Raw genomic sequence first — 13,862 nt, forward strand, 5'->3', positions numbered from 1 at the left:
TCATGTATTTAGTTGGAGCCATTCTTTCTTAGGGTTTGTCTACACTGGCAATTTATGGTGCTTCAACTTTCTCGCTTGGGGATGTGAAAAAACACCCTCCAGAGCACAGCAAGTTTCAGCGCTGTAAAGCACCAGTGTAGATCGTGCCCCAGCACTGGGAGCTACGCCCCTCGTGGAAGTGTTTTTTTAGAGTGCTGGGAGAGCTCTCTCCTAGTGCTGCGCCGTGACCACACAAAGCACATTAAAGCACCGCCAGTGTAGACTAGCCCTTAGACCTTCCATCCCCATTGTAGTCCTGGCTCCATCCACACTTACTTCTTTGAAAAACTGCTGTTGTTCTTTTGTGTCTTCCATCAGCTTCTTTTAACTCTTCAGATCTATCTATTGTTAAGCTGCAGCTTGAAATACACCTCCCCTGGTGGATCTGCTAAATGTCTAGTATCATACACATACCTTCTGCCTTGCATGATGTTGCCTTCTTTAGTTTTATTTTGATTGACTCAATAACAAGATGGTGATCATTTCTGACATCAGCATTAATATACACTCTAGAGTTCAACAGCGATCTTCTCCAGCACCTACTAACAGCAATATGGTCAAGCTGTTTGTGGGTGAAACCATCATTTGATCTGCACGTCAGTTTATGTCTGTCTTTGGGTGAAAATAGTGTACCCCACAGGGCAAAGATTGCACAGGTTGCAGAGTTCAACAAAGTGTTCTCCATTGTCAGTTTGTCCTGGGATGCCATGTCTGCCCATAATGCTTTCATATCCAGTATTATCATCACCGAGCTGTACATTTAGATCTCCCACAAGGAAACAATGTCATATTTACTGATCTTCCAAGGATGCTCTGCAACCTTGCATAGAAATAGTCTGTTCATTACTATTGCCTGTTGGTACATAACACTGAGTTGCACGGTTCATCACAAAGCAAGAAGTCAATATTCCTGACTCTACAGATTCCCATTCCTTCAGTGCTTTAGCAGCTTTCTTGCAAAATAATAAGGCTCTACTTTCCCAGTAGTTGTCATCCTCTCTTCCAGAATATAAAGCCATCACACCTTCAGACAATAATTTGCCTTGTTCAGTCCACCTGATTTCAATCAACCCAAGTATACTTAGGCCAAAAATTTTCATTTATCTGATAACTTGTGTCATTCTATCTGTGCTTCAAAGTGATCTAACATTCCAACTCCCAATTCTTGTCTTAACCTCAGCTGTGAAGTTACCTTGTTTCAGATGAAGAACTTGTGGCTTTGATTTTCCATCATCCAAGCATCAGCTGGATTTGCTGGTTGGCCAGTACTATCTTGTCTTACATCCAGCAGATCGTGGTTCTCCACAGTTGATGATTGTATTTGCAAATCCAGGACAGACGCGTCTTGTCTCTCTGGCTTGTTTCCATAATAGAAAGCATTTTTGCATGGACAGGTTGTTAGCCTGACACACAATCCGTACCACAGAAGGCAATCTAATGCTTAGTGAATCCAAAGTTCCTCACTACACTGTTGGCTGGTCTCCAGTGTCACTCTTCTATTTTTTTCACTTGTCCTTGCTAACATAAGACGTCTGAATAATCTGCATCAGTACCATCTTGCATATAATGAACCTGGAATTAAGGAAGTTGAGTTCTAAGTTCATTAGGTGCAATTTGCCAGTGCTCCCTTAATGAGGGAATATGTTGGTTGGAAAGCAGATTGCCTTATTAGTTAAAGAAAATAGTACAAAGGATGGGATTTAACTGAAGTTATTTAAGCCTTGATCCTGCAACTACATCTGAAAGGGAGGACACATTCTTACATGTGAATGGACGATTTCTAAACCTCTGTTAAGGAAGAAGTACATGAAAAATTACCCCTGGTTAGACCGCCCAAAACAATTCTTCTCCCCCACCTTGATTTCTACTTATATAAAGTTAACATGTGCCCCCACATCACCTCATAATAATTGGCCAAGAATTAATCAGCCTAAACTGGCCAGGCTCTTTGTAGTTTACTGTAATCTTTCCTCACAAGTCAGTCCCTCCAGACCCTTACTCTGGTTTATTGCCCTTCTCTGAATTCTTTCTAACTTCTTGTCTTTCTGGTTCTGAGGTGTTAATTATCTGTATTATTGAATGACCAATGGCTTCATTGTTCAGATTCACATAGATAAGATCTTTGTCCCAAAGAAAAGTGAATACACGTGTGTGGGGTTTTTTTTCTGCAGCCATATTGCAGTGCAAACGCTTATCTAATTTTACTATCAACTCTGTTGGTATCTTGTGCTATTACTGCTTCCCAGCTACCTCCATTTCATTGACTATATATAATGTTTCAGGATATTATTCTTACAGCTTGCTGTTTGCATATTTGCCCAACTGGCTCCCATTGTGATATGCCTTGCCTATATTCCTATCTCTTCTGTTCCTTTTGTATTGTTTATGTTCTCAAAGATGTTTTCAACAGCTCCCAATCTAGTTTAATCTGTAAATGGTAATGTTCTGTTTATTAAAGATCTCAGAAGTATCAAGATCAGGGTTAACAGTGGTCCCTCTGGAATCCCATAAATAACTGAAAACCAGTAATGCCAGAAACCACTAATGAGGGCAGCGGTGAACAGAGTGAATTAATTCTAGATTGTGATATGGCAACATGTGAGCAAACGTACTGTCACAGACCAGCTAGTGATAAGCCCTCTCTGTGGCACTGGTGAGATTGCAGCTAGAATGCTACATTCAGTTTTGGGCACCTCCAAACTTTGTATGTAATTTGGAGGAAATTCAAAGGATAGCAACAAAAATAATAAAATGGTTGGAGGAATTGAAGTAAGGAAAGTACTTTGGCTAAAGTATCATTAATTGGAGGAGGAGACATAGCCTTGTAGCATCTGAAGGACCTGAACACTAAAGAGAGAGAGCCTTTATTTGATGGTGGCATAACTGGGAAGAAACTGAATATCATAGAAAACTTACTGCTGTCTTTATTTGGAGCGGCAACTGTCCTTACTGCTTGTGGACACTAAAGAACTTGTTTTGTTTAGGTGTATGATTTTTGGCATCCTGACTAAATTTCAACTTAATTCACATTATGACTCATCTAAACTCTTCCTGCTGTATCAGATGAGTAGCCTGACCCAAAATTGGGTGTATACAATTGTAATTTGAGGATTAACAGGTTCTTGTCCCAAGATCAGGCCCAGTTAGATTATTGTAAAATTAACATATAATTTGGGAACCCCAATGTGCACAGGTGGAACACTCACACTATAGGAACTTTACATATATATATAAAGATAAATGATTTATTAATAATTTAGTAAAGTTATACACACACTTAAACTCAACAAAGCAGATAGAGATAATAAAGAAAGTACATACTTACACCTTGGAATGTTAACCATTATCTTTCTCATCGCTGTCACCATCCTCATCTTCCTCGTGGCCATCATTCTGGCCCCTCCCAAGGTCTACATCTCTCCCTTTGCTACCCCTGGGATATTACTTTTATAGTAGGTTACGCTGACATTACCATGTCCAATGCATGTTCAGTAGAGGTCCTTATTTGTATTTCCTCCCCTTAAGGTGTCTGTTTTCTACAGGTTAGTATATGTATGATGTTACTCTATTAGCATACATGTCAATTTGTTGTCATGGTGCCTTTGTGGTCAGACGTTCTGTCCGGAACCTTCTGGATGCTGGTGTCAGCTATGTTCTGTGGGTGGCTGACGTCGGTATTCTGGACAAAATTCCCCCTCTTGCATGCTACTTCCCTATAACTTACGAGTTACTTAAATTTATCTATTCCAAAGGTTATAGGCCTCAAGCCTCATGCCATCTGCTAAAGCCAAATTTTACAGGGTAAAAGCCTGTAGCTTCCTTGTATTACTACTAAATATAATAAAACAGAATAACAAAGCAATGAATATAATACAGGTAAGATGGCCCACTGGGCTACAGATGGATACACAGCCATTATATGAACAAAATACCCTCCTATCTCAATGTCTGTACTTTGACCCGCTAACCTTTTACCCCCAATTGGGGATATTGCAGATTATCTATTCCTTATACCATCCGATCCTAAACCAAACGTCGTGCCCCTTGGTAATCTGTACGTTATTCCCTGATAAACAGAAACTTCTATGCTTAAACTCTGAATCATTTTCTTTTTAACATCATTTTAATAAAATTAAAATTCTTAAGTCTGTTCATTTATGGTGTTAATGTTTACCCTTAAAGGAAGTCTGCATCTTGCCCCAGGGTGACTGTTTCAACAGCATATTAAGTCCTTTCAGTGATGTGTTAAAGTCCTTATCCACTGGGGCATCCTTTATTTACCATACATTGTGCTTTGAAATCCTCCTTTTGAAAGGTGCTAAAATAGAACATAATGTTATTAAAACAATGGATAATGCTAAGCACTGAAAGCACTTAGTGTTTGTTATGCATTATGAAAAAACCCTACTAGGCTAGTACAAACCTCACCCTTAAAACTGCACTGGGGAAGGCCCTAGAGAACACTCTCAAGGGGACACTCCTGGACTGGACTAGCCCTTCTACCTCCAACTTCTGTGTTTGTGCTATTCAAAAACCAAAACAAGCAACCCTTGACTGGGCAGCTCTGGCTGTTCCCGCAGCTGAAGAAGCTGCCACTGCTGCATGAGACTGACACCAATGTCTGCTGCTGCTGAATGGATCAGGGAGGGAAAGGGGGGGAGTGGAGAGGAGGAGGTAGGTATCATGTGATTCGCTTTCCTGCTCCTTTAAAGCAGCCACATGCAGCCGAGAGCCGGCCACAATCACAGCTCTCAGCAGAGGGGGAGCCAGATCCGGGCGTGCCTGGGCAATCTGTGCTGAGTCTGTCTTCTTTCCATCCCTGCAGCACTTTCAGAGCCTTAAGTTTTGCAGCGAGAGAGAAGGGGTGGGGGCGCGTGGAAATCTTTTAAAAAATGGCTGGGGCAATTATAGAAAACATGAGCACTAAAAAGCTGTGCATTGTTGGAGGGATCTTACTGATTTTCCAAGTCATCGCCTTTCTAGTGGGAGGTCTGATTGGTAAGTGTTCAAGGTGCAAACTTTCTCCTTCGCTCTGTCTTGTTGTTTAGCTACTTGTTACTGTATCACTGCCTTGCTTCTATGATCTAATTAGTCCTGCTATTGTAGTTAAGAAAACATAGCTCCACGGGTCTCTTTGTGCACATTTCACTCTAGTGGCTACAAGAAAAGAAGGGGCAGGGAAAAGTTTTTTTGGCCTAGTTTCAGTGTCTGCTCAAAGAACGAGGAAGGGGGAGAAAATCTTAAGCATGGCGACTGATCGTGCATGGAAGTGTTGGGTTACAAAGTTTTGTTGTTTTTTTTTTTTCCCCCTTACCTTCAACCCTTTTCTCTCTTTGACCCGCCTGCAGGAGGAAATCTAATCTCCTTCAATCAGCCAAAAAAAAAAAAAAATCAATGAGAGCTGCTCTAGCAGAAGAAAAGAACGTTTTTGTCTCTAATATGCGGTGTTTTGTATTTGGATCACTGTTTACTTTATTCTCCAGCAATCGCATGTTTTTGGTTGTATTTCAGCCTGTGTGGGGCTTTGGGGGAGGCGTTCCTAACATAATGGGGGTGGTGGTGGTGATGTGAGCTTTCAGCAAAGCTGGAGTGAGTAGGAGACTTTTGGGTGGGCATGGCAGTAAGTTCTGCTCCAGGCTTTGTGCTTTAAAGGGTTTTCCTCACCCATCCCCTTCCCCTAGCTCAGAAAGGGGGAGGGGGGAGCCTCCTCTGATCCTGCTTCAAGATGCTTGAGACTTGGGGGGGGGGGTGTTTTTCTGCCTTTTTTTTGTTGTTTGTTGTTGCTTTTGGGCTTGGAAACACTCCCTTCCCCGAATGTGTATTAGCCTGCCGGTAAGAGATGCTGTCTTGGCCAGTGCTTCCTCACATTCAAATCCCTAGAACCAGGGAGGCTGCTGTGATGGGGCTCCACAGAAGTCCCATAAACTGGATCTTTTTCTTGCTCCCTTTGTTAATGAAGTGCCTGTGACTGCAGCCTCCCAGAGCTTAGCCACTTCCCAAAATTCCCTTTCTGGTGGTAGGCAGCTGGTCCATACTTTTCAGCAGCACCAAGCTTTCCCGCACCCGTGCAAACTCTTCTAGGTAAAACTTTAGAGCCACAGAATTTTTTTTTCTTGAAGGGGACAAAGTTCACTTTGTTCACTGCAAAATCTTTATGGAAGTGCTGACATAACTTGTAATGCTCTTTCCCTCTCTTCCCCCGCCCCCCATAGTCTCAGTGCCGATTGTCTAGCTTATTCTGTCTGTGGTGGCTGTGATTTTGTTGGGGGGTGGGGTGCGGGGGGAGGGGGAGAATTGCTGAGGGAGATCCCAGAGTTTGGACAGTCCTGGAGACATGAATTGTGCATTGGAATAGTGCCAGAAAGCAGTTTTGTGGGTGGTTTTACTATCTCAGGTGTCAGTTCCTTGCACAGCCACTACAGCATCCAGACAAATATTATCTCTGTGTCTTGATAAATGGAGGAGGTGGTAGCAGGAGCAGCATCTCCTAGGAAAGACTTTGCCCCAAACTAGGTAAACTATAGAATCCCCTAAAATCTTTCCTCTTTTGTCCCTTTCTATTAGGTGGAAACTATCCCACAAACTAGACAAGTATTTGTCCACCACATCTCTGTGTACGGTTACTTAGCTATCTGATGTGAGTGATGGCACTGGCTAAGATTATCTAACAGACACAATTTGCTCATGAGTGGTTTGCTGTTGGATTTTTGACCAGCCATAATTAAAATCTGTACATCTTTTACTTTAGGAATAAAGCAGGGCTATTACCATACCTGACCTTTACCACTCTGTCTGATTTGCTTTTATAGCCTGTGAACCAGTGATCTAGCTGCACCCCTAAGAGCAGATCCATTGTGTCATGGTATGCAAGAACACCTTGAGGATTCTCAAATGCAAGTGTCCTACAAATGTAACCTGCAGCACCCTGTGAGGATTTTTACAGCTTGTGTAGAAGTGAGGCATAGACCCTTACTAATCTAGGCAAGGTCAATCACACAGGATGTCTGTGGCAGATCTGGGTATTTCAGTCCTGTGTAGTCGAATCATAAAAGGGTAACGTTACAGAGAAAGGGCTAAAGATCCAGACTTGCATACCCCTTAAAAGTTCTGCTCTGCTTTAAGCATGTTATTGGGCTAGATGCCTCAATCATTCTGTGAAATTCTATGGCCTGTGTCATGCAAGAAGGTCTGACTTTTGATGCTCCTAATGGTCCTTTTTTTTGTGTGTGTGTCTTAAAAATACATTAATCCATTAACATCCTTATTCCCAATTTTCATTTGAAAATAGGGTGACTGGACAGCAGTATTCCTCATTTTAGTTTAGAACAGGTGTGAAAAACACAAGAATGCTCATTTAGAGCCAAAATGACTTGGATTCTACAAGTTCAGTTTTCACTTTTGTATCTACCATGCCACTTCCAAGTTGTGGACACAGCTACTTTGTTGAAAAAGAAATCCTGCTGAAATGAGATGGCAAAGTGGTGATGTTCATTGTGCAATGCCCTTTAGGATTTTTGTGTGCCACCTTTGACCTTCTCATAACTGAGGATGCAATTTGTCAGGGACTGCTCTAAAAACAAAGCTACACCAGTTAAAACTACCTCAGTGCCACATAATATCTTTAGTTAAACCAGTGAATCTTCTGTGTGGGGAGGGGGGGGAAGCCCAAGGTATTTATCGTTAGTGAGCTTTTAATCCTTTTATCAAGGAAGCTGCAAATATAAGTGAAGTTGGACCACCCCCAACAATTTCTTCCCTTTGTGGGGTTTACAACCTTTAACTCTTTACATGTATCCAAAGGGTTCTCTTTCCTCCCCATCCAGTTTAGTCATTGTCTGGATAGCTTGCTGGTGAACTCAGTTTCTAATACTCGATCAACAATTGCAAGTATAAGCAAATACTGTATGTGCAAATTTTTTTGAAAGTAAATGTGTATATGTAAACTGGGTGTGGTCCTCCAGATCTGGCATGTTGATGTGCTCATGGTGCAAAGTTTACACTGGACCACCTGCACTAAAATGTTACTTCAGTATTCAGCAAGAAATCATCTGAGCTCTTCCTCCCCCAACAGTGGCCCAGTGGTCCGTGGAACATCAGTGATCCACACAAACCACCTACTTAGTTCATACAATGGAAATTCTCTGAGTGGCGCTTGGGGAAAAGTGGGTCCATGGCAGGATTTTTGTTTTACAAAGTGGCCTGAGACTTAAAAAGATGAACAACGGCCATAGATTAGTCAATAAACTCTTCATGGTTTTGACAGGAATGGTAACGTCACACATCAGAACCTTGGTCTTTTACATGAAATTACTACAATACAGGTAGGGATGGGAGCTGAAGATGCAAATGGTGACTTTGGTCTGCTTTGATTAAGACTAGCATAAAAAGAAAATCCTTGATTTATTTTTAGTCTATCCAGGTCTAGATACATATACAACTGGAGCACAGCTACAAAGCTAAAACACCTCTCACTTATCAGGAAATTAGGTCATGTTTCAGAACAATGGCTAAGTGACGTTCTATGTTAGCAGATTACTCTGATTTAGCAACTGCAACAAAACTGCATGTTGTGAACCTCTGGATCCTGCCAGTGCTGGCTGTGTATATAGTTTTGGACACTAACTGGTATCAATACCTAAAATGTAATAAGGCTGAAGACATGCTGTTTACTGATAAAAGCTCTGCTTCCTATTCACATGGAATTGTATGTCTGACTGAAGTAAGGAGTAAGCTTTGTAGTAATAGTTCATTGATCTATGTGTAGTTCACTCTCCTAAATATTGTACACATGTAATTGTAACTGAAATTGTGGGACATGAAGAGAAGACTGTCCTGTAAATCAGGAGACCGCTGTTTACACAGCAAAAGTGAAGGGTGGGCATGCAAGTGTTATGGCCTAGTCAGTGGCCTAGCCAGTGTTAACAAACAGGGACATTTTGTGAAGCCAGTCAACCACTAAGGTCAGCAGCAGTGATTTGAGTATGAGAAACTAGGGTTGTCAGAACTTGATTTCATTGGTGCCAGGAAGCCCTCATAATCTTTAAGGCTGGAAGGGGCCATCATGATCGGCTAGTCCAACCTCCTGCACATCACAGGCCATAGAACCTTACTCATCCACTCCTGTAATAGACTCCTAACCTCTGGCTGAGTTACTGAAATTTGTGGTTTAAAGACTTCAAGTTACAGAGAATCCACCATTTACACTAGTTTAAACCTGCAAGTGATCCATGCCCCATACTGCAGAGGATGGTGAACACCTCCCCCTCCCGGGTCTAAGCCCTGCCTGCTGACACTGTGCTTACTCTGTTGGCACAGGGGGTGTTCAGGATTTGGGAGCAGTGTGGCCAGGGTGATCTGTCCCCATAACTGCCACCAAGCCATGGAAGTCTTGAGTTGCACTAATTAGCAGCTGGGGCCAAACTGGCTCTAGGCAGCTCCAGGGTCAGTATAAGCCACAACTTCCTCTTCCATCTTTTGCTCCGGTTTCTGCACAAGCATAAATCTGACCATACGCATCTTCCAAGGCAGTGAGCATTGAACTCCAGCATTGGTCTAATTGGGAATGTTCTTTCTTCACAGAAGCTTTGCTTCTCTCTTTCTCCCCCCACCCTCCTTTCAGGTATGGTGTTATCCAGCAAAATGTGGATATGCCCCCTCCCCCAGCATCTCAAACAACCATTGGGTTTGAGTAGTTATTAAAATTGGTCTTCTGAGACTTCTGGGTCTTCTACTGAAGGGCCAGTTCAGGATTGAGGAGTCTCAAAAAAAAAAAATCAAATTAAAAAATAGAACCCAGAAAAATAACCTGTTGCTAATCTCAAGCAATCTTCACCATAGTCAATATGGAGAATTGGTGACAGTTTTTCTCTCTCTCTCTCACACACACACACACCCCTGGGGTGGATGGGAAATTATATATGCAGTAAACTTCTTTTAAAAACAAAAACGGAAAACTCATAATTTTTCTATTTCTTGGAGTCTGAGTGAATATTTTACAATAAATTGTATTTATTTGTGGTCTTAGATAGAACATTAGTTGTGTCCTTAAAGAATTCCATTTGCATTGCTGGTGCTGTGGCAGCATATTATGCAGGGGGGCTTAGACCATACCTGTGCATTACAATATGATTGTGATAATCTTGTGTAGATATGTAATCTTAGACTCGGTACTCCTGCTTAACTGAGACTGGATTGCTCTATTTTAAATATTTGGAGTAGGGATAGCCTCCCATTGTCCTGGCTCCCCCGTGGCTTAGCATCTGCTGTAATTCCATATCTATATGTCAGTATGATTTGACCTGTGCTTCAGTGTTTTTTTGTTTTTGTTCCCCCTCCTCCCCCAGTCCTGTAGAAGACCATGTGAAGACCAATGTATGGCTGCAATGAAGAGCATAGGACGTGCAAGAGTTATTCGGAAGTTGTCCTAAGATCTAGGCTTCCCCATAGTTATTAATTTATTAATTCATGTGAAGACTACAAACTGTCTTGTCACTAGGATTTTTGTTAACTTGAGTTAAGAACTCTTCTTCCTTGTAGTTAAAAAGGAGGCCAAAGAGTGGGAGTATTGCTGAGGCTTGAAAGCATGCCTTACAGCCTTTGGTTTTGCAGGTAACTATTTTTATACAAGAGAAATTGAGGTTTTCATTCTAGTGTATAAAGTTGCTGGGAGGAGAGATTTCAGAGTAACAGCCGTGTTAGTCTGTATTCGCAAAAAGAAAAGGAGTACTTGTGGCACCTTAGAGACTAACCAATTTATTTGAGCATAAGCTTATGAAGTGAGCTGTAGCTCACGAAAGCTTATGCTCAAATAAATTGGTTTAGTCTCTAAGGTGCTACAAGTACTCCTTTTCTTTCTGGGAGGAGAGAGACTCATTTTAAAAATACCGAGCATCACTGCTTGGTTGTACTTGGTCAAGGCTGAGCAAACTCTGAAAAGTCCATGTGCTCCAATCAAAACAATTACTTGCAGGTCTTAACCAGTTAGATAATGAGCCATTTAGATAAATGGTTGAGCAGTTATCAACAATTCCAGTTCATTATCTAAGTATCTGCTTCTGTTACTTACCCCTGAGTTTTCTAGGGTTTCGTTTTCTTTTGCTCTGATTTGATTAAATTTTTAGGACTGAACATTGCTCCTGAGAGAACACCATGCTTGTTTGCGTGGGTACATGGGAAGACCCCCCAAAGTAAAATGGTTGTGAATTCCAGCACAAAACATTTTTATATTCCAGATTTTCTTTTATTGTGTGACACTCCAAAACTATGGACAAGTTGTGCTGAATAGGTCCCTGCTGTACTGTGGACACGAATACTGATACTCTCTTGTGTATTGAAAGATTCCTTCAGCCTGAAATCTTGGCAGGGATTCTGGGAGCTGATGGAAAAAACAGAAATGAAAGGTCATGTCTATTTAGTGTAGGTCTACTCAATTCTTCTTTTAAGAGCTGTTACTGTAGCTGAATGGGCAAACGTGCCAGAAGTTGACAATTCCCAGACACAAACTTCTGTCCTTCGAGGCTCGAGGAGAGGCAGTAAACTCCAGAAGATAATATTTTAGATCCTCTTGTAACTACATATCTTTCAAGATACAATTAACCTGAAAGGTCTGGGTGACAGAAATTCTGTGCTTCATAGTTTATGTAAAGTAAAACAACTGCACGGTTTTCCCTCTTAATTGCATCTGGTTTTAAGTATAACAAACTTTATTTCTAAATTTTATCTGAAGATTTAGCAAGTGATGTTGTGTTTGTTCTTGCTCTCTCTCTCCCCTTTCCCAGACTAAACAGGAAGTCTTTCCCTGGCAAATAGCATTTGTCCTCTTGCAGTTAAATTACAAGTCTCTCCTGTTAACTCAGGAATGCCTCTGAAGAGGGAAAGGCGTGCGTGGATGCATTCCAGTGTTTCCTTAGCACTAGTTCAGGCATGTGTAAAATACTCATACAGCCAACCACATGTCTGGGAGAATCTAAGCTGTTGATTTCAAAAGTGCATAATTAATGTCAGTATCCATGTATTGGAGGAGAGAAGCAGCAAGGAAATGTTAGGTGGATCACCACTGCAGTTACAGATCTCCATTTTCAGGGATTTACTAGCTTGACTGGGTCTAGCAGGAAACACTTGTTTGATTTGACCTGAAAACTGATAAATGAGAGCTTGGATGAAGATTCAACTTGCTTTGTAATTGGAAATTTTAATTCTAGTATTTTTAAGTTGGGTGCATGTTTGTCCACCTATAGAACTCAAATTGCTTGTTGTTGTCTGTAAAATGACGACAATCTGGTGTACTTAAATGCAGTGTCTGAACACACACTGCTTAAATTTCATTGTGAATCCACATTCCAATTCATGAAATGCTTCCTGCACAGGTGATTCTTTTCCAGGTGCTTTAAAAGCTAAACCCTGTTTCCACAGATGTGAAAAGTTTCATATTTTGGTTTTGTTAATTTAGTTTATATGAGGAGCACAGTAAGAATTCAGTACCTTGTGAAACCATGGAAATGGAGCAGTGAGGTACATGCCTGCTCCCTCTTCAATGCACCACCAGATGTAAGTACACCCAGGCTCTTCTTGTGCTGCCACTCTACCATATTGCTTGCTCTGGGGTTTGGGACTGGCAGCAATATCCTTTCCCAAAGATCTTGGCCCTTCTGTATTTCCTGTGAAAGGCCCTCTGAAACGCCTTCTGTCAGAAACCGTACAAAAGGCTCCTAAGCCACTGGTCTATATCCTTTGTTTGGTTTGCAAACACATTGGGAGTAGTTGCTGTTACTGATCTGTGAGCAGTAACTTAGGATACCCCAAAAAACCTCTAAACACTTAAGAACATGCTGTGCAGAATGGCTGATTGTCTAGACAACTTCTCCCTCTTACCATCTATGGCTGCAGTTGTACATCTGAGTTTTTGCATAACTGCATCTAGTCCCCACGTGGCAATGTTCCAGGGCAATGATAGTGTGGAGCTGTTTTCCCTCTGCTCATGCCACTCTTTTTTTTTTCTTCTTCTTCTTTTCTTTCTTTCTTTCCTGTTTGCATGGACTCCCTTCCACACCAGTAACAGGAGTGTACGCCCCTAATTTATTCCCCCCCACTCCTGATCACTTTTTACAAATTTTTGAATGATATATTCTTGTTACTTTTCTTGGGACAGTGCATATCTGGTCCTGTTTGGAACTGAACCATACCAATTAGTCATATAATGTATAAAGCCAACAATAAGTGTGTTCTCTACATCCAATGGACAGTGTCTTAATGATGAACCTATCATAGGTTGTGATGGTTCTGAGAGAGAATCTTGTAAGCAGATCTCGTGTTGCAGTTAGATGGTCCATGCTGGGAGACTGATGTATCTTACTATATTGATGTTCAACTAGTAGAGTCATTAGGGCACGGATCAATCTTGTATCTTGTCAAGTGTCTCTTGGGTACTGGCAAGAGATGAAGAAATATCTAGCAGAAAGCTCCAACTTAGGTTTACAATGGAAACAAAAAGAAAAGGAGGACTTGTGGCACCTTAGACTAACATTTATTTGAGCATAAGCTTTCGTGAGCTACAGCTAACTTCATCGGATGCATTTAGTGGAAAATACAGCGGGGAGATTTATGTACATAGAGAACATGAAACAATGGGTGTTACAGTGTGTTATACACACTGTAACGAGAGTGATCACTTAAGGTGAGCTATTACCAGCAGGAGAGCCCAGGGTGGGGGAACCTTTTGTAGTGATAATCAAGGTGGGCCATTTCCAGCAGTTGACAAGAACATCTGAGGAACAGTGGGGGGAAATAAACCTGGGGAAATAGTTTTACTTTGTGTAATGACCCAT

The 13,862-nt window shown here is 41.5% G+C and overlaps 1 protein-coding gene across 2 annotated transcripts in view; it reads left to right on the forward strand.

The window, feature by feature from the left end:
* The first annotated feature begins 4,763 nt into the window (after positions 1 to 4,763).
* WLS (Wnt ligand secretion mediator) overlaps positions 4,764 to 13,862 on the forward strand; it is a 69,869-nt gene continuing 60,770 nt past the window's right edge. For both annotated transcript variants that reach the window (XM_073357379.2, XM_073357380.2), the window contains exon 1: positions 4,764 to 5,037. In XM_073357379.2, the coding sequence (XP_073213480.1) occupies positions 4,932 to 5,037 (106 nt within the window). In that variant the 5' untranslated portion in view covers positions 4,764 to 4,931. The remainder of the gene's footprint in view (positions 5,038 to 13,862) is intronic.

This window comes from Lepidochelys kempii, chromosome 8, assembly GCF_965140285.1.
Source record: "Lepidochelys kempii isolate rLepKem1 chromosome 8, rLepKem1.hap1, whole genome shotgun sequence".
Classification (NCBI taxonomy): domain Eukaryota; kingdom Metazoa; phylum Chordata; order Testudines; family Cheloniidae; genus Lepidochelys; species Lepidochelys kempii.